The sequence below is a fragment of the Mesoplodon mirus genome (genome assembly GCF_964341445.2).
Source record: "Mesoplodon mirus genome assembly, chromosome: 4".
Classification (NCBI taxonomy): Eukaryota; Metazoa; Chordata; class Mammalia; order Artiodactyla; family Ziphiidae; genus Mesoplodon; species Mesoplodon mirus.
This window is the reverse complement of record NC_138979.1, coordinates 58,741,392-58,762,202: the sequence shown is the minus strand read 5'-3', so window position 1 is coordinate 58,762,202 and position 20,811 is coordinate 58,741,392. Positions and strand designations below refer to the sequence as shown.

General features: G+C 52.1%; 1 protein-coding gene across 1 annotated transcript in view; it reads right to left on the bottom strand.

Annotated features, from left to right (window-relative positions):
* Positions 1 to 20,811, bottom strand: part of CORO2B (coronin 2B) — a 139,660-nt gene that overhangs the window by 7,151 nt on the left and 111,698 nt on the right. Inside the window, exons 3-8 of the mRNA XM_082617734.1 lie at positions 19,679 to 19,795; positions 6,987 to 7,136; positions 6,142 to 6,306; positions 4,144 to 4,260; positions 3,908 to 4,012; positions 3,275 to 3,371 (exon numbers count right to left, since the gene is read on the bottom strand). Of these exons, the coding sequence (XP_082473860.1) occupies positions 3,275 to 3,371; positions 3,908 to 4,012; positions 4,144 to 4,260; positions 6,142 to 6,306; positions 6,987 to 7,136; positions 19,679 to 19,795 (751 nt within the window). The remainder of the gene's footprint in view (positions 1 to 3,274; positions 3,372 to 3,907; positions 4,013 to 4,143; positions 4,261 to 6,141; positions 6,307 to 6,986; positions 7,137 to 19,678; positions 19,796 to 20,811) is intronic.

Genomic DNA, 20,811 nt, shown 5'->3' with positions numbered 1-20,811 from the left:
GGTGGTAACTTCTCAAATAAGCCCCGTGGGCAAGCCCCTGCCTCACCAAGGGGCACGCTATAGATTTGGGGCCTTTGAGAACTGGAAGGGGCTGCAGAACTATTTGAATCGAATCCATTCTTTTTACAGATGAGACTCTTGAGGGTCAGAGGGGAAGGGGCTTTTGCCCGAGGTCACACAGTGTTGTCACTGTATAAGCCAGAGAGACCATCACCTTGTGAAATGAACTGGTTTCCCGAAGCCTCTGTGCCCCCAGTCTTCAGAGAGAGAGAAGGAGGGAGAAAGCTTTCCCCGTGCACCCCAGAGGTCTAAACGCAGCCCAAGACTGCCGTTCCGTCTGTGTCTTATAGGATCGACAGGGGTGCGTGTGTGCATGTATATCTGCGTGGGCACCAGATACAACATCCCTAACAGCTGCATCAGCTGAACACTGGCTGGGGCAACAGTGCAGTGTGGGGTTAGGAACACAAGCTTTGGGGTGGGACAGAATCCTGGGTCTGAATCCCGACTCTCCCCTCTTTCTGGCCGGGAGTCCTTGGGCAAATCACTGCTCTCTGAGCTCCAGCTTCCCTGGTTGCCTAGAGGAGTCCAGTAGTAGCCCCTCCTGAGATGGTCGGGGGACTGAGTGCGAAGATGCTTATTAACTGCCCGGCAGTGATGAGTACAGATAACATTAGTTTCTTTCTCCGTGATGTGAATATGAGTTAAGGTTCTACCTCTCCTCGGCTGGAGCAGAAGGCTGCTCTTCCAGAGAAGGGAATTCCAGGAGCTGGAGGGAAGTGGCATCATGGTACCAAGTGAGTCAGCAGACTTGGGTTTGAATCCTGGCTCTGCCACTTAGGAGCTATGTGACCTGCCTGGGGTGAGTGACAAAGCCACTTGGAACCTACGGAAAGTGCCTGGCTCGTGGCAAATGCTCAACAGCGGCCACAGGTGAGGAGGACAAGGAGAAATAGCTATCCTCAGTCCCCCCTCCCTCCTCTCCTCCCCATGTCCTGCTGACCCAACTTTCTAAACATCTCCTGGATCCATCCTCACCTCCTCATCCCCACGCCATCCCCCTAGTTACCATCCTCTCTTGACTAGAAGTCCACAGTGGCCTCCTAACTGGTCTCTCTGCCTCCCTCCTGCCCTTTCAAGATCCAGTCTCCCTACAGAAGCCAGAGCAATCTTAAACCAACCTTTCAGATCACATCACACTGTCCCACTCCCACCTACCCATCCACCCAAGAAAAAGAAAATTCTACGAGTTCCCGGTGAAACCCCAACTCCTTCCCCTGGGTGATGGTTAATGTCGGTGGGCCCAGTAAAGTAGATGGCCCTCCCCAATGTGGGTGGGCATCTTCCAATCCGTCGCAGCACTGAACAGAACAAAGGCCAGAGGAAGGAGGAATTTTCCCTTTTTTCTCTGCCTTGCTGCTTGAGCTGGGACATCTCATCTCATCCCCTGCCCTCGGACTGGGATTCACACCATCGGCTCCCTGGGGTCTCAGGCCTTCAGACTTGAGCTGGATTATACCACTGGCTTTCCTGGGCCTCCAACTTGCAGAGGGAAGATTGTGAGACTTCTCAGCCTCCATAGTCACGTGAACCAAATCCTTGCAATTCCCCTTTTATAAATATACTTGGTTGTTTCTCTGGAGAACTCTAATATACCCTGTCTAATGCATCCCATGGGATCTGGCCCCTGCACACCTCTCCAGCTTAATCCCCTAACACTTACCCATCTTCCGCATGTTTATGCTTAGCCACACTGCCCTCCCTTCTGCTCCTAGAACATGCCAGGCTCTTTCTGGCCTCAGGGCCTTTGCACTAACTGTTCTTTCTGCTGGCACTACTCTTCCCCTTTCCTGCCTTCCGGATCTCAGTTTAAAATGTCACCTCCACAGCAAGGCTTCCCCCGACCACCTGGTCTAAAACAGCCCCCGTCACTCTCTGTTCTATTACCCCATCTGATTCTCTTCTTAGAACTTACTACCATCCAATATTTCCCTTACTTATTTGTTTACTGTCTGTCTGTCCCTCAGTGGGATGTGAGTGAGGCTGTGTTCTGTTTTATTTATCACTTTACTCCTGGACTAGTCCAGGGTCTGGCACAGTCCAGAGTCGGGCACACAGCTGGTACCCAGTACATGTTTGTTGAATGACTACAGGAAGGAACAGAAGGAGACAAGTACTCTGCCAGGTGTTCTGTATACATGATCTCTAAGCTTTACAACAGCCCTTCAAGGTAGGTTTAATTATCCCCGTTTTACAGATGAGGAAACTGGGACTCAGAGGGGTTAGGGACACAGTTTAATCAGAATATAAACCTAGCTTGGACTCCAAAGTCCAGGTTGCTTGTTATACTATTTGATGATGGGGTGACAGTGAGGGAGGTGGGGATGACAGAGCCCTGGGGAAGGGTGAAGTCCGTGGAATGGTCATTCGGACCTCAGGCATATCTCTGGGCCTCCATTTTGCTGCTGGTCCCTGAGAGAGGTCCTTGGGCCCCTCCAGCCCTGATGTCTCTGAAGCTGGCCCTCAGGCCGTGTCCATAATCCCAGATCCTCAGAGGGACAAAGCCAGACTCAAATTCTAAGGAGAGGAGGGAACAGATCCCTGAAGAGATTCCTTCCCCTGGGTGATTTGGACCCCAAATGGGGGAATGCTGAATCGGATGCACTGCCAGTGTGAGTCACTGGGCATGAAGATTTCATTGTAAGGCTTTAGCGGTGGGAGAGTGTAGGGCGTGAAGGACGGACTCACTACACTTGTCAATCCTGGAGCCCTCTATGGGATTTGCCTGAGAACCTGGGGATGCAGTGAGGGGGACACCCTGGAATTCCTCCTGTCTTCTCAGGCAAGGACAGAGCTGCTTTGGGGGACTGAGGGTCCTGACTTCCCAGAGGCTTCAGGAAGGGACATGCTGCTGGACCCTGTTCTGACCTTTAGTTACTGAACCTCCTCCCACTATGTCAGAACAACAATGGGCTTCGGCCTCCCCATCTGCAAATGGGAATGAAGGTACCGCCCACACCCCTGCAGGCTGCTGATGGCCAGAGATGGTGGAGGACACCAAGCGCCGTGGGCTGATGGAGCCGGTCTTCAGGCTGGCTGAAGAAGGGCAGGCTGACCTCCACAGGGCAGCACCCAGAGGTTCTATTCTGACCTGCCCATGAGCCGTGGCCTTCTGAGTCTGACTTTTCATTTTGGGGGCAGGGTGGCCCAAGAGCCAAATTCCAGTCTCTCCTTCTACAGCCTAACAACCGCGAGAGCCCCTGGACCCTCTTACCGAGGCCTTTCTGCGGGGCTGGGGAGCGGAACTCCATGAGGTAACTCAGGTAGGGCTTCTCGGTGCTGATCTCGTAGTACCTGATGTTTCCGTCTCCCTAGGGGCCGGGGGTGGGGAGGGAGGTGAGGAAGGAAGAGAGGAAGGGGCGGGGTCAGCAGGTCCTGGTCCAGCGGGCTGCTGAAAAGAGCCTCTGCCATGCCTCCGAGGTGGTCAAAAGACCAGGGAGGCCTGGCCTCTAGGCCCCCAGTGGGGCTGCCGTAGGGGACTTGCTGGGGGTGGTGGGGTGGAGGTCAGGTGCTGTGTGTGTGCGTGCACGGTCAGGGGCCTATTGACAGACTTTCTAACAAGATCTCCTGGCAGGTGCCTCCAACCCCATCATTAGGGATGATTCACGTCAGGCTCTGATCCTTATTCCCAAGTAAAACCCCACTCCAATCCACCCCTGAAGGAATTCTCAGTCACTGACACCTCAGCAGAATGAGTGTCCGACTTGAGGGTAGGTTTTGACCCATGTTGGGTCAGGGGAAGGGCAGACAGGTTAGGCTCTTCTTGAGAGGTAGGGCAGAAGCAGGGGCCCAATGGGGGCAGGGGTCTCCCACAGGCTGTCCCTGTCCCTCCCCCACCTTCTCCTACCTTTCCAGCCAGGTAGAGCATGTGTGTGTCAGCGTCGTAGAAGGGGAACAGGAGGCCGGAGAGCCCATCGATTTCCTCCTCGATCAGGGGCATGGACAGGTCCTCCTGTGGGCCGGGGGCCAGTATCAGCCCGTATCCAGGCAGGACGGCACCTCGCCTTCCCCAATCCCAGCAAAGCCCCCAGAGTAACCATGCTTTGATGTTGCCCCACCCGCTCCAGCCTCCCTGCGGCTGACCTGGTCCCAGAGGGCAATCTGTCTCGTGTTCCACCTGGAGACCCCCGTCGTGAGAAGCCTCTTCATGTTTCCCAGGAAGACCACCCGGTTCACTCTGTGGTTTTTGCAGTTCGCCTCCTGGCAGGGACAGAGAGCTGGTGAGCCAGGCCCCAGACAATAGGGTACTGGACTGGGCTGCCTGGTGGCCTCCAAACGTACGTCCATGTCCTAATCCCCGGAACCTCTGGGTCATCCACGGGGGCCCTAAATGCCATCACAAGTGTCCTTATTTAGAAGAGAGAGGTAAAGGGAGATTCCACAGACGCAGAAAGGAGAAGGCAGTGTGACCACGGAGGCAGAGATTGGAGAGGTGAGGCCACAAGCCAAGGAAGCCACCAGAAGCCGGAAGAGACCAGGAAGGCTTCTCCCCTAGAGCCGCCGGAGGGAGTCGGACTTCCGGCCTCCAGAACTGTGAGAGGATCAATTTCTGTTGTTGTAAGCCACCCCGCTCGTGGTAGTTTGTCACAGCAGCCACAGGAAACGACTGCAGGTGCTGTGGGGCAATGGAGGCCGGGGACCAAGAAACCAGGCCTCGCTGCCAGGTCCCAGAGCGGATGGGGGATGGGGAAGGAGGGAACTAACTGGACCAAGTCCCAGGCAGGGCTGGGTGCCAGGTGCTCTCACCAAGGCATCTCTGAACTGTCACAACAATACCTATTGCAAGGACACTCTGAGGATGGGGAGCTCGAGGCTCAGGAGGCCGGGGACTCATGCTGGTTCACTGCGGGGTGACTCACTTCACTGGGGTCTCCTTCTAACTGGGCCATCCTCTGCCTTCTCTCCTGCCTCTGGACTCATGACACCTCCTTTTCCTCCTAACATATGGTGGCCCTTTGCTAGGATGAGTCAGCGTGAGGCAGGAACCAGAGGCTGGTGGAGCAGTGTAGAGACCCGGGCTGGCGTCACTTGCCCTGGATTTTAGTTCCAAGTTCTGCTGAAAAAGTGTAACCCTGGAGGAGTCCCTCACCCTCTCTGGGCATGTGTCCACATCTGTGAGAAGGAGGATGGGGTCTCTGCTCTCTTACATCTTTTCTGCTTGGCATGGGCTCTGGGGTCCAACTGTCTGGGTTTGAATTCTAGCTCCTCCTGTAACTGTGAGAATCAGGTCAGCCCCTCTCCAAGGGGCAGCGTTTCCATGTGGGAAATGGGAAGAGTAACAGTACCCACCTCAGAGGATTAAATGAAGGGACGATGGGGAGCCCCTGGCACAGTGCATGCCACACAATGAGCTCTGAGTAAATGGTGGCTAATACTAATGACACTGATAACTATGGTGATTATTGTTTGTAGTAGACATTCTGGTCCTGCAGTATTGGCTTTTTCCAAGATACACACAACCAGGTCACGCACCAATCTTTCTTGTGTTAGGAGGTAAACCTCAGATTTCATCCAAATTTTCCATCCTATCTAGCTCCATGACTGGCACACAGTAGCTGCTCAAGAAATGTAAATTTCTTACTCCCAAACGACATCTAATCCCTTCCTCAGAGTTAAGACCCAGAGTCAAAGACCAAAACTGGAGCTAAGTTCACCATCCACCTCCCCTCTTGGAGCTGTCCCTGGGACTGGCACCCTGAGCCACTTACTCCAGGCTCGTCCCATGCAGGTGGCTGGGCAGTGAGTCCAAAGTCCCCTCCTCCTGTGCCTACGATGGTCAACACCCAGGGATTCATGCGCTGAAGGGGGTTACCAGTTTGGCCCCCAGAGCAGGCAGAAGAATCCCATCTGGGGAGAGGGGTGGAGTCTGTGGGAAGGCTACTGAGGTCCCTCCACTTCCAGAACAAGGCAGGGCTCCTATGAGCGGAGAAGGGCCCAGAACAGATGGGGTGGTCCCCAGATGTGCAGGCCAGGTGCTCGGGAGAGGGAAGCTGGCACAGCCTTTCCCTCCAGGGCTGGCTGAAAGCAGAGCCCTGGGTCCCAACACCTTTCCTTTCCCTCGAGAAAGATGCAGGGCTTCACCTGCAGAACGCGGCCAGAGCGGGGCTCGATCACACGCAGTTTCTTGTCCTTGCACGTGGTGGTAAGCAGGCTGCCATCAGTGTTGAAGGACATGCAGAGGATCACGTCCGAGTGGCAGTCTATCATCTTCACCGGTTCACCCACGTCCAGGTTCCAGATGAGGACCTGGGAGGGTGGATACACAGGAGGCGGGCTCAGCCCTGCTGCTGCTGGCATGGGGTGGCTGTCCCCAGTCTGCACCCGATGGCCCTGGGAGAGACGCCCCATGCGGGGTTGGATGTGCTGGGATGCAGGATGGTGTCAGTGGGTTCTATATCAAAGGCTGATGTGTCCCTGTCACACAAATCCACAACTATCCTTGGGCAGATCCCAGCCCCAGCCTGGGCTCAGTTTCTGCTTCTAGCAAGAAGGGTGAGTGCTCCTGGCCAGGTTCCACTGGCTGGCACACCTCTTTTGAGGGCATGCCTGGGGGTAGAGACTGGGGCTCCATTCTCCCCACCAGCAGCTTTGGATGCTTCTTTTTCCTACTAGGAGGGCAGCAGCCACTTCTTGGTTAAGAAGTAGCCAGGTAGAGAGTGTGGGCACGGAGTGGGCATCCTTCTCCAATGTATCAGTGCTGGAGAAGGCAGTAAAGATGCCTCCAGCCTCTGTGAACCCCAGGAATGACAGGCGCACAGAAGATGCTCAGCTGTGTTGTTGAATGAGCGAGTGAATGGATGTGACAATACTGGTTAACAGGCTCGGGAAAGTAACAGTGCTCCCTACAGGCCCCCCAAAGTGCCTTTCTCTCTCCCTCCACTTTTCCGCCGAGTTGGCTCTGGCCACAGTGCCCACCGGCTGCCCACCTTGTAGTCATAGCCAGCACTGAACAGGATGTTGTTGGTGGTAGGGTGCCACTCGACCAGCCCCACGCGCCGGCTGTGCCCATGCAGCTCCAGAAGAGCCTCCGTCATGTTCCGCTTCAGCCCGCCCTCGGGGATCTCCCAGATCCGCACCTGCAGAGGGGAAGGAGGGCCTCGGTTGGCTGGGCAGGGCCAGGAGAAGCCCCTGCTGCCCTCTTCCTCAGACACCAGGCTTTCAGAGATCTGCCTAGTAAGATCTGGCCAGGGTGGTGGGCAGAGCCCGACTGAGGCCTGGGGGGGGAGGTTGCAGGGTGTGGCTAGAGAGAAGAGAGACCATCTCCACTGTGCCTTTGGGAGGGTTTTCTCCAAGAAGTCTCTGCAGACCTTGGAGACTGTTCTTACTGGCATATCGCTATTGTTATTGTCTAGCCAGGCCCAGAGGATCACACATGGAGCAGCTTTTAGCAAGTGCTGTATTCAAAGCCTATCTCTGCTTCCTTTCCACACCCTTTTAATAGTGCCTTCAGCCCCAGCGCCTCTGTTTGTACCACATGGCCTGTCCCTCACTATGTTCCCCACCCGGGATGGACACCTGAGCAGAGGGAAACCCATCTGGGAGACTGGGAGGCCCAGAGTCTCTCCTGAAAGATGAGGAACCGAGGAGCAGAGACCGATGAGATGCTAGAGCCTGAGCCGAAAGGATGCAGAGCCTGGATGCAGCTATTATCAGTCTTATGGAAGCTGATAAAGAAGCAAAGAAGAGAGAAGAGGGTGCAACTCATGGAGAGAAGCAGAGAGAAGCAATCATGTGGCCCCAGAGAGACAGAAACTGAGCAATTTCTCTGCAATCTTTGAATAACCTGCTGATTATTTACGTTAACGCTGGTAGGCTTCTGTTTCTCAAGCCAAGCATACCCTGCAAGTTTCAACTGTTTCATCTATAAATGGAGTGGGGCGGGGGGAGTCTTTGCCTTGCCTTGCCTACTGGCAGAATAAAATAAGATAGTGGTTGTAAAAGTTTGTAAACTATAAAGTGCTCTAAAGACCTATGGAATTATAGTTCTTGTTATAATTGTTAGCATCATCATTAATGCTATTTATTATGATCTAACTGGGTGGAGAAGAAAAAGAACATGTGACTATAGCTTAGGACACCTTTAACACAAACGTTTTGAAAATCTGAACTCCACCCTTGCTAGTAAGGAGAAAAACAGGGAAGACAGCTTTGAGATACCATTTATAATCTTCTAAAATAGCCAACTGAAAGAAAAAAAAACAGTATTGACAAGATTATACGGGAACTTATAGATTCAGTTGGTGTTGGTAGTATTACAAATCAGAGTAACTCTGTTTTGGAAGCAATTCGGCAATCTTTAGTAGGAACAATAGAGACATTTGTATTATATTCCTTGATCTAGTAATTTCACTCTTAAAATTCAAAATAAGCCCAAATCTCCATGCATGAAGATGTTCATTGCAATACAGAAAATTCAGAAATACTCCAAGTGACCAACATTAGGGAAACAATTTAATATGTCATAGCAATATGGAATATTAGCCATTTGACGATAATTCTGAAGGCTATGAATAAAGAGGAAAAACATGTTAAAGAAAGCCAAAGGCAGTCCCGAAGACAGGGGAGCAAGGCTGGGAACCGGGGGTACCTCTAAGGGAATTCCCTTGTGGGTTTCCCTTCTTGGTGCTTTACCCTTAGACTGTAGAAATGAGTATTTCCCACATGTATGTGCCCCCGAAGACCCAGCTCGGCACATGTAGACCATGAGAGGCTCCAGGTCCAGTCAAGGATTAGGGGTCACCCTTAGGAGCACCATTCTCAGTTTCAAAAACATACTTGAGAAAAAGTTTATAATTAGAGGACAGTTTGAGGTTTTCCTGTCCTCACTGAATCATCTCCTGTGGTTGCTCCAGCTCTCCAGGAAAGCCCAACACTCACATAAGCCGGCCTGGTGGCAGGAGCCTGGGGGAGGGAGGTGATGGAAAGGGGGCCCAGCATGCCCTATGGTCTTTCCCTGACAGCCCTGTGCAAGGGCCTTCTGAGATGAGGTCTCATCTGGAAATGGCAGAGAGGGTGGAGTGGGGACCAAGGTAGATGACTCAGTAGTCACCAATAAGACACTCATTCTTCTTGTCCCCAAATGTTCCAGGAAGGTGACCCTTGAAGAGCAGAGACTAATGCTTGTGTTACACACACACACACACATACACATCATACATACAATACCTCCCCCATCCTCCACATTTCTTTCTTTTTTACCCAAAGGTATGCTATGATACATGTACTTCTGCAACTTGCTTTTCTCATGTAACAAGTGCTAGTGGGCATTTTTCCACACTACACATGGCTCTACTTTATCTTTTTAAGTGGCCAGAGGGACAGCTGTTATGTGGCCATGCCGTGATGGATTTAATCAACTTCTGTTAATGGACACCTGGGCTCTGCCCACTTTTTTTCACTGTTAACAATTTATTCTATGATGATCAGGCCTGTCATACAAGTTTGTGCATGGCTGTGAGTATTCCTGTAGGACACATGCCTAGAAGTGTTTCACTTTTTTAGTTACTGTAAAATTGTCCTCAAAAGCTGTCCCAGGGACTTCCCTGGTGGCGCAGTGGTTAAGAATCCCCTTGCCAATGCAGGGAACACGGGATCGAGCCCTGGTCCGGGAAGATACCACGTGCTGCGGAGCAACTAAGCCCGTGCGCACAACTACTGAGCCCATGCAGCTAGAGCGCCTAGACCCTGTGCTCTGCAACAAGAGGAGCCACCACAATGAGAAGCCCGTGCACTGCAACGAAGAATAGCCCCTGCTCACTGGAACTAGAGAAAGACTGCACACAGCAACAAAGACCCAACGCAGCCAAAAATAAAAATTTTAATTTAATTTAAAATAAAACTTAAAAAAAAAAAAAAGCTGTCCCAGTTTTTACCAGCAGAGTCTGAGAGTGTTTCTTTACCCATGTCTCTAAAACTATACCTTCGAAAACAGGTTTTTGCCCATCAGATCAAAAATGCCATCTCCCTGTTGTTTGGATTTCCATGTCTTTGATTCTTAGAAATACCAGGCATCTTCTTCCATGTTGATAGGCTACACTTGTTTACACTTGAGCAGGAAGCTTGAGATGCTATCAGGGTCAAGGGGACGAAACTTGAAGGAGCAGAAAGGCAGGCCAGCGTGGAGGCATTTGCGGGCAAAGGATCTTGTCTATGGCCAGACAAGTACATACACATGTGAACCTATGTCATTCAGTGTATAAGTGTTGATTAGGAAGGGGAGAAAATCTGGCCTTTGAGAAAATCTTTGAAACCGAAAGTTGAGTCTCATTCATTCCACTCACACCTCTTATGAGACAGGCCGTGGGATAATGAGCCAATGGGAGGGGCGCTGAGCTTGCCCCATGCCTGCTCTTGAGCGCACATGGCAGAGAACCTACAGGAGCACAGAGCTGGGGGCCCTGAATCCGGTCTTGGTGGTGATGGGGTGGGAGGGTCAGGAGGCACAGGGTTATTACAAGAGGGGATGTGACCCACATTTGAAAAGACGGGCTGGGAATGTGGGGAAGGATGAGACAGAAAAATGACCCCGTGTGTGGGTTCAGGCACAGTGGGCAGAGAAACTGCAGGAGGGTCAGCCCAGCTGGTGTGGGGCAGGCTAGCAGGTGGCAGAGGAGGCCAGAGGCCATGTGTGTCATCCCTGGTTATCGACATCCCAGGGAATCCTGCTCGGGCTGAGGCTCAGAAGGAAGCCTTTTTCCAGAACAGCCTAATTCCCGAGGAGCCAGCTAACAGAGGCATCCCTGGATGGCATCACGTGCAGGGTAAGGTAGAGACACTGGGGAAGCTGTGAAGGGCGGGTCCACTCAAGCTCTAATCCCACTGACCAGCTGGATGACCTTGGACAAGCCAGTTAACCTCTCTGAGGTTCAGGCTCCTCATCCAGATGATGAATTGAGAGGTACGTACCTTTTAGAGGTGTGTGGGTTGAGCTAAACTGAGCTTCAGGGTCCTTGTGAGTCTGAGGCTTTCTAGCCATAGGAGCTGATTTGTTGGCGTGACAGCTCTGCCTAGGAACCGAGGGGCTAAGCCAAGGGGATGGAGAGGGCAGGCACTGTCTGTGACCAGGCACAGCCCCTGGACTGGCGCCAAGTCCAGAGGAATGAAGGGCTGCAGGGGGGAAGCCAAGAGCTGTTTTCACCAATAACTGCTAGAGTTGGGTCTCAAATGGAAAATGTCCCACAGAGAAGGAGAGAGGCGTCTTGTCTCATAACTCCATTTGATTCTAGCCACTTCTCTCCCTGGGCCCCAGTTTTCTCTTCTGCACACTGAGACAGTATTAATCTTCCAAACTTCTCTGCTTTTGACATCATTGAATGTTATCACCGGGGGGAAGAGACTAGCTCCGTTTGATCCGCCACTACAGCTAACAGTTGGCAGCACGCACGACAGGAGCTCAGAGGAGGAGCTGGAGTTCACAGTGGGCCTAAGTAGCTGGAAAAGGAATTCTAGTCCCTAGATATTCAAGGGATTTGCTGGGAACAAAGAGTGGATGGGTGTGGGAGGAGCGCTACAGATCTGTTCAGAGGTTGCTCTCAGAGAGGTTACTTCAATTCAACAGGAAACCAAATAGAGTCTGCCAGACGGGATTTCTGGAAGGAAGCGGAGGGGAGAAGTGGCAAAAGCGCTTTCTCCAGCAAGCCAGCTGTGCCTGGGACTGTCCCTTTCATAGGTCCTTGGGTCAGAGCCCTGTTTAGTTAAATTCAGTTCCAATCAATCCAACGAAATATGCCTACCCCCTCCCTGGGTCACAGTGTTGGCCAGCGGGGGCCAGTCCTTGGTCTCAAGTTGCTCACAGTCTTGTGGGGTTGACAGCAGACACGTGCAGACAAGGCTAAGCCAAGGCGGCTGAAAGGGACAGTTTATAAAGCTGCAAAACCAAGTGTCCCTGAGCATGGGTGAGGGAGCAGCTGGGCCAAGAAAGTGAGAGCTTTGTGGCCTTACAAGCTCCCTTCGAATCCAGGCTCTGACCTTATCGGCTGTGAGACTTCAACCAACTTATTAGCCTCTCTGAACATCAGTCTTCCCAACTGTAAGAATAATTACACCTACGTTATAGTTGTTATGAAGGCTAAATATATACCCTACGAAGCAGATTACTAAGCACTCTTAGTAATACTTAACAATGCTTGCTTAATATTAATTAAGGATTATATACAAGTTTTAGATAGGTCAGATTTTAGATGTGATTTCTATTTTTCATCTGTGCTTTGTGGCCCCCTGTGTAGTCAATGAATGTGGTATGAAGTCTGCCTCCATTTTATGGAATGCAAATACATTTCCTCTTTAAAATTATTATGATTAGGAAGGTGTCTGGCTGGGTCTCTCTGCTTTCTGATACATTGAGGATTGTGGCTGCTAGTGACTTAGGGCCAGGGCCTAGTGAGGGCCTACGCAGCCCCTCTGACAACACTGTTCTAAGGGAAAGAATGCTATGGTTAGGGGAATTGCTTGTTACACAGCTAGAGCAAACAAACAGTACTTATCATCTGTATCTGGGGTATAGGAGCTAAGAGAAGGAGTTGGAGTTCACAGTGGTCCTGAGTAGCTGGGAGAAGATATGGATTCCAACTCCTTAGTATTTACTTCAAAAACAACCCCGTTTGGAGTAGTGCGGGAGGAATAGGCGAGTATAAGATATGGTTACTGCCCTCTGATGGCATCCAATTTAGCTGTACTACATTCCACAGCCATTGGCCCTAGGATTTCCATCCAACAAATCCACAGAAACACTGCCGGGGGCTGAGATCAGAGCAACTCTCATGTCTCTTCTGCAGCGAGAAGAAAGAAACCGTGAGGGTCTTGCCCAGAGGGTCTTGGAACTCCCACCTCCTCCTTTCTTGCCAACTATTCCATTTACTACTAGAAACTGAGTTTACCGTTCACTCACCTAAACAAGAGGTAGAACCTCAAAGTCTTCCTTAATGTTTATATCTTCTGACCACCTAACCATCTCCCAACATGGGAAACAAATCACTCCTAAGAGAGGGAGGTGAGAGAGGCCACCTGAGGGCCCAGAAGGAAACACGATTGAGCATCTACTGCTGAGAGTCTTGTGAGGTAGCTGCCAGCAGATTAAATGAAATGGTACATGTGAGGCTGGACACATGAAAGGATATGTCTACCTATTATTATTATTATTATTATTATTATTACTAATGACTATTCTTACACAGGTAAGGAAATGAGGCACAAAGAGGTTAGGAAACTTGCCCAGGTTGCACAGCCAGGAAGTGGGGAGCTGGGATTCAAACTCAGGATTTGAATCAGGCAAACTGCCCTGTTTCTCTCTTCTGAACACCTGCCCCTGCCCAATCCCTTCCTTCTTTCCTGGATGGACTCTGACAACCTGGGGAGGGCATGGCCTGTCTTTCTGCTCATGTATTCCAAAAAAGAGGTGCCACTCCCTGGCCTCAATAATCTAAAAATTATCCCATTTGGGTCACAGACAACCTTCAAGGCCTCCCACTGACGGTCAACTCCTCCATACAGGGGTGGGGTCTTTAAATTCACTGCCCTATCTCTAGGGTGAGGAACAGTGCCTGGAATACAATAGGCACCTAAGACATACTTGTTAAATGAACAAACCAACGGAAGAAGCTGAGAAGCCCAGAAACCTTCGGACCATTAGCAGATTCAGCAATGAGTCACGTGTAAGGAAGCAGGCTAGCCCTTGCTCTGGCTGGTGGCGAGCTAGATAGATGGCAAATCACCCCTTTAGTTCTGAATGGGAAGACAGACCTGGTGGGGATTTCTTTCCTACATTTTAAGGCTTAGCATTCAGCTTAGTCTTTTTTGGAAACCAGTGATGGAAGGCCTATGTGGGGCCTCAAGAAGCAAAGAGTGACATATAGTGGAAAGAGCACTGTGTCTCTCTCTTCCAACCCGCCGGCCAGCCCTCACCGGGGCAGGTTACCTAAACTCTTTGGTCCCCACATTAATGGTTATGGAGTTCTTGGCAGCCAAGAAACACTATATTCATTTTGTTCTCATGATAAGCCCAATATGGTCCCCATTTTATAGCAGGACTGTTTCAAGATCACAGACACAGGAAGTGGCAGGGTCAGGATTTGAACCTAGGCCTATGGCCTCCGGAGCCTGGCTCCCTAACGACTGAGCCACACCTGCACACTGGTAGTGTCTCTGCAGTTGCCAAGTGCATTGGTAAGGCCTCTCGGGGCTGCTGTCCTTCCGAGTGTGTTGCTCCCTTTCACCTCAGAGAGGTGGTTCTCAAGCTCGTGTGTGTGCGTGTGTGTGTGTGTGTGTGTGTAGGAGCAGGGTGGTGGGTGGCTTCCGGCTGCTTCCAGCAGGGTTCACATCCTGCCCCAGCCCACCCCCAGGTTCCTCTGGGAGGAGCATCACCTCTCCTGGGGGTGAGGGCAGCTGCTGGATGGAGAAGCAGAGGAACAGAAGGGAAAGGAAAGATGCTGAGCCTGGGAGAGGGGCCTGCCTCCCTCCTCCTCCTCCCTCTGGGGTCACTCTCTCCTCTCCTTGAGATGTCAGAAACCTCTCTCTGTGGCTGCTGGAGAAGGGCTGGGAGCACGAGGCTTGGAAACCTATAGCGCCCTTCCCTACCGCCTGCCAGCCGCCCTCCCTAGCTGCAGCAGAAGCTATAAAAAGCACAGCCCTTCAACAATAGGTGACATCACCCAGCAGCGGAAAGAACTGGATTCTGCCAGATGCCAGGGAGAGTTACAGCCCCCATCTCTCCCTCAGGATGGGAGCCCCTTGGGAAAGGGCTTGGGTATGTTCCGTTGGCTCCCTGGAAGGATGGGGTTAGACTCCTGAGGACCTCCTCACGCTGTCGGGGAGGGGAGGTTGGCGGGAGGGGAGGCTGATCCTGAGGGACATGGGGGATGGACATCACTGGAGATTTTTCAAGGGATGGGGATATGGAAAAGGAGCTGGAAGGGGGTGGAGGCTGGCTAGATCCCTTCAGTGTCCTCTGAATGTTGTGAGACAAGTAGAGGGCGGGGGAGGGGTGGCAGCGGGTGTGCAGGGCCTGCCGGGATACGTGGGCCTGGCGTGCTGCAAACGGCATCTCTATGGGCCCCTTGGGTCTGACTCCCTCCCTAGCCCTGTTGTGTATCACAGTGCTTGGCACAGAGTAGGTGTGCTGACTGACCTCTTAACCTTGGTTCTGGGTGTCATGTCTGATGTGCAGTAAGTTGACCATGTGGTCTGGAGAGGCTCGAGGGAGGCCTGCCCGTGGAGGGGGCTTTGGCAGAGGCGGGAAGGTCAGTCAGAGGGGTCCTGGCAGCGCTGACTGGCCTTCTCGCCAACCTTGGGGGCTGCTGGTCCTCTGCCTTTACAGCCCCCCTCCCAGGACCTGTGTGAGGATGCCCGGCTCCATGTGCTCTTGGTGCTCCACACAGGATTTGCACAGAGAGTACGCTGAGATCGAAACACTGAGTGTTGGATGGATCTGAACTGTCAGCCCTTCCAGACTCTGAGCCTCAGTTTCCTCACTTAAAACTAGGGCTGTGGGTAGGTGCTCAGGGTGCTGGCTGGGAGTTAGAAGACCTGGGTTCCAGCCCTGTCTGGGATGTGACTCCCTGTGTGACCTTGGGCAGGGGCTTCCCCTGGGCCCTGTGTGCCCTTCTCCAGGAGGGGCATGGTTCCAGCCCCGGGGTGTCAGGGGGGTGCTGACTCCAATGCCAAGATCCTTGGCCCTGCGGCTGGGGAGGGGCGGAGACCTGAGGGGCAAAGCGAGGGTTGTGAGCAGCTGCTTCTGGGCAGCTGGACTGGCAGCCAGAGCAAGAGCTTAGTTCCTCGCTGATCTATGACGTTATCCCCTTCTCTCTGGATCAGTGGCTCCGGGCCATCCTCTCTCTCCCTGTGCCCCTAAGCCCGGTGTCCTTTCTCTTTACACCCTGACATGTACCCAAGCCATACCCTTCTCTTGGGTGCTCCCCTTCTCTCTGCTGAGCCATATTCCAGCATTTGCCCAGGTTGCCTGGGCTCCACTTCCTCCACAAAGCCCCTGTGACCACCCCCCAGCCCCTTCCCTGACCCCCAGAGCGTGCAGTGTCTCCACACTGCATACATGGTGTACTGGCTCATGTTCGGATGGCTTGAGAAGCACAAGTCTCACTTCAAAGTTCAGCTGCTCACCCTGGTGTCCCAAGCCTTCTCTCTCTGCTCCCAACCTCCCTTTGCAGCCGCCCCTCCTGCCCACTCCCCTCCCTGGTCACCACCCCAGGACCCCAGCCGCACCAGATGACCCTGTCTTCCAAGCACACCATATGAACTCTGCTATGGTCTGAATGTTTGTCTTGCCCCCAAATTCATATGTTGAAATCCTAACCCCCAAAGCTGATGGTATTAGGAGGTGGGGCCTTTGGGGGTGGGCAATAGGTCATGAGGGTGGGGCCCTCATTAATGGGATTAGTGACCTTATAAAAGAGACCCCACAGAGCTCCACCCCTTCCACTATATGAGGACACAATGAGAAGAGAGCCCTTACCTGACCATGGTGTACACTGATCTCAGACTTCAAGCCTCCAGAACCACAAGCAATACATTTCTGTTGTTTAAAAGCCACTCAGTCTGTGGTACTTTGTTATAGCAGCCCAAGTAGACTAAGACATACTCCCTCCAGGCCTTTGCCTATGTCCTTTCCTGGGCCTCCTAGAACATTTTCTCTGCTGTCAAAGTCCTGCTTCTCCAGGGTCTATTCAGCCCTCTAACCCCCTCTACCCTGCCTGTACCTCGGCAAAAAGTAATTCCTCTGTCCTCTCTGTGCACATAGCCCCGTTTGACCTTCTGTGGATGCAACGACTTCACTCTGCATCCTGAGACCTGCAGGCATAGTGCTAGGTACAGACCTCCTTGCATCCTCATAGCAACTGCCTAAGGGACGTACCAGTATTATTGCTATAAAAAGAGGAGCAACACTGAGGCTCAGAGAGGGTACATAACATGCCCTTGGTCACCCAGCTAGTAAATGGTGAAGCTGAGATTCAATCTCAGGTCCAGCAGAGTCCACAGTCAAGCTGTCATTGAAGCCAGCATCCTAGGCAGGCACACTGTGGTCCAGTGTGTGTGAAGCTGAAGAGAGCCGCTTGGCTCGTGTGGTCAGGGCTGGGCCCTATGCTTTTCTTGAGCACACAGCATGGGCGTCTGGTTTATTAGTTTGGGTCCTGGAGGACGTGGCACCTGACTCAGGTGAAATAAGGTGTTGAGCTAGAACCCGGCAGGGCCATCAGGGCGAGTGACCCCTCCCACCCTCACCCTGATTCAGGAAGTTCAGACCTGATGTGGAGCCAGGACAGCCAGCAACTCTGAGAGCCCAGCCTAACCTGTCCCCCCACACCCAGATGGACACTGCCCTTCTCCTTCCCAGCTGGCTCCCCGGTGAAATACGAGACACCAGGAGGGGCCTGAGGCTTCCAACATGGACTCTGTGGATTCGTGTCATCACAAGACTTCATAGATCAGGAAGAGCGTGGGCTCTGGGGCCAGCAGTCCCCTACTCTTTAGTTCTGTGACCTGACCCCAGCCCTCAGCTTGGGGTGGCAATGCCTGTCGCACAGGGTGGCAATGAGGGCTAATGGCGTATGGAGTGTCCAGCCCAGAGTGGCTGGAAAAATCAGTGTAAGGCAGCCCTGAGTTTCAGGGGTGTTTGCTCTTCAATGACCAGTGACAGTGGATCAACACTTCAGCACAAGCAGGGACGGAGCGGGCTGTGGTCGCTGACACTCCTTGGACTCCCTGCACCCAGAAGAGAACAATGGACAGCACCTCCAAGTGCCCTCTCTAACCTATACTGACCACTGACCACTGAGCTCTCTAGCCCCCACCAACTCCAGCTGCCTCCTTCTCAGCCCAGGAAGAAACCAGTGTCCTCGTTGCCCTCTGGGTTTCCTCACTTGTCCTGGGCTCCATCAGCCTGTGCTCATCCTCTGGCCTGTCGGTTCTCTGACCCCTGGTCACTGTCTCTGTCTGTTGAAGAAAGTAGCCAAACCTGATGGATCGTGCCCATCACAAGTTCTTGCCCTCCCTGCTCACATGGGCCCTGCCCTTGGTGATACTGCTCTTAGGAATTCTCTTGGGTTGACTCAGGGCTTTGACCTTCAGGAGTTGGTCAAGCCCATTCTTTTAGCCCCTACCCACCACTCCCTTTTATTAGGTACTGTGCCAGCTGACCTCCTCCATACCCCCTAATTTATTAACCAATGGAGACTATTTACTGTGAATCTCATTCATTAGTTGAGCTATATTCATTCTCTCATGCATTCATTTATCTTTCCATTCTATCCATCTATCCATTCACTTCATCCAGTCATCTATTCATCCAATCATCCTTCCTCCTTCCATTCAACTATCTATCCATTATCCATCCATTCAGTCTTCTATCCATCAATGTAATCACCCATCCAAAAATCCATTCATCTAGTCACTCATCTAGCCATCTCTCCATCTATCTCTCCATCCATCTCTCCATCCATCCATCCATCCATCCACGTATCCATTCCATTGAATACCTACTATGTATTTACCATGTACTAGGCTCTGTGCTGGATGCTTGGGATTCAGAACCAAAAAGGCCATGGCCTCTACTCTCAGGAGCTCTCAGGCTGGTCTGGAAAGACAGGAGACATGAGCTCCAAAGTTCCTTCTAGTTCCAATATCCTGGGAGTCTACGACCTGCACCCAGGCTATGCCAGTGGGCACTAGAGAGATGCTTGAGGCCTGATCTTCCTTCACCCGGGAACACCAGGGGCTGGAGCAGCCCCTCCTCACCAGCTCAGCTGAGGCTCTGAAATCCCCTCTTGGTTCCAGGCTGGGGTGTTGACATTGCTTAAGGGCAACTAAGGAAAGGCATGGGGCCCCTCTCCAGAAACACGGAGCCTGCTGCCAACACCTGACTCTACCTCCACGTATGAAAGTCAGCAGAGCCTGGGGAAAGGGTGGCCAGACAGCGGCTTCACATTTTACTCTTCCTGGATTCTTCAACTCCCCTCTTCAAACTCTCTGCCGCCTTTCTTCCCTCTATTTCATCCTTCCTACCTGTTCCCTCTTCCCTTTCCCTCCATCTCCCCTCTGTTCCCTCCTCTTCATTTCCCTTCTCCTATTTCTTCTCTCTCCCCATTAAGTGGTGGAACACATGGTGTTCAAATCCTGGGCCACCATTTTGGGTCCTTGGATAAGTCATGACAATTCTTAGCCCAGTGTCCTTCCCTAAAACCGTGGCTCACAGAGGACAAAACTAGATGGTACACTTGCCCAGCCTTCAAGACCAGGGCCTCTTTTCCTCATGGCTCATCCATTTCTTCCCTTTTCCCCTTTCCTCCTTGTCCATATTCCTCTTCCTATCCTTCTCCTTTTGAGACTACAGATGAGTGCCAAATCACACACTTAATCTTTTTTTTCTGATTCTCACCTACAAAGTCAACACCTCCAAATGAAATCATGCTAAAGGCACAAATAGTCCATGGATTCGCTCCCTCTGTCCTCTTCCTAATTCCCCATCCTGGGGCTAGCTGGAGGGATGACCAAGAGAGCAAGACGAAGGGCAAAGAAGGGAGAAGGAGGGAATTTAGGGAGGAAGGTCTCCAAGAAGAGGCAGGGAGGTGCCCCCATGCACCCACCCTCCCCAGGGAGCACCCCTCCTGCTCACCGACGTGTCCTCCGAGCACGAGGCAATGATGTTGTCGATGAAGGGGTTCCACTTGATGTCCAGCACGTTGCCCTGGTGACCACAGACCTTGGGGTAGTTGGGTTCAATTCTGCCCGTCTGCAGAGGGGAGAGAGAGAGAAGGGAATTAGTTTGATGACCCTGGGGTGACTTGAAAGAAGAGCCTTTATCCTGGGCTTCTATACTGGACCAGAAGGTCCTTGAGGGCCCACTAATGTCTTTGGGTCCCTGCATCCAGCTGAGCCATATTGCTCTGTGGCTGCAATCTCCCAACACCGAATGGTCGTGGGGAGGGTCCCACAGCAGGGTGGTGGGTGGGGCCATACGTGTCCACACAACACCTGTGTGCAACTCAGAGAAAGGTGCCCCTTCCTCAAGTAAAAATGTTTAAAGGTAAGGTGTACCTATCCACCTGAATGACCAAAGCCTGGTGGGCAGCAGCCCTGGCAGTTACTGGGCCATGTGCCTGTACTCCCCGCTGCCTCTGAGGGCGGATGACACAGCCAGGTTTGGATCAAGAGGAGGCTCTTTCCTGCTGCTCCGGGAATGAGCGGAGAGGCCTGAATCTCAGGGTCCACCCATACACTCTCATATGTTATCCTGCCTGGGATGTGAGCGGTGCCATTCCCAGACGTGGCATGCTTGTTCAGTGTGCATCTTAAAACACCTGTACCCAGTGCCCTGTGGCTGAAAGCATAGTCTTTGGAGCCACACAGGCCTGTGTTTGAATCACAGCTCTGCCACTTTTTAGCCTGGTGGCCTTTGGAAAGTCAATGAGCCTCAGTTTCCTCATTTCTTTTTCTTTCTTTCTTTCTTTTTAAGGCTTCAGCAACTTTATTTTCAGACACATGGATACAAAATCAGCTGGAAAGCTTGAGAGTGCAGCTGTCATGAGAGAGGTTCCTCATTAGTATCGTGAAGATTAAATGAGCTAATGTGCTTAGCAAAGTACTTAGTGTGGAGGTTGTCATCACAGTGAATGCTCAATATACGATACTAGTTATTATCCTACAGGTTAGAAGACACTTCCTCCAGGAAGTTTCCCCTGATCCCTCAATGGATTAAGAACTCCTCTGTGAGCTCAGGGCATCCTGTGCTTCCCTCTATTATAGGCA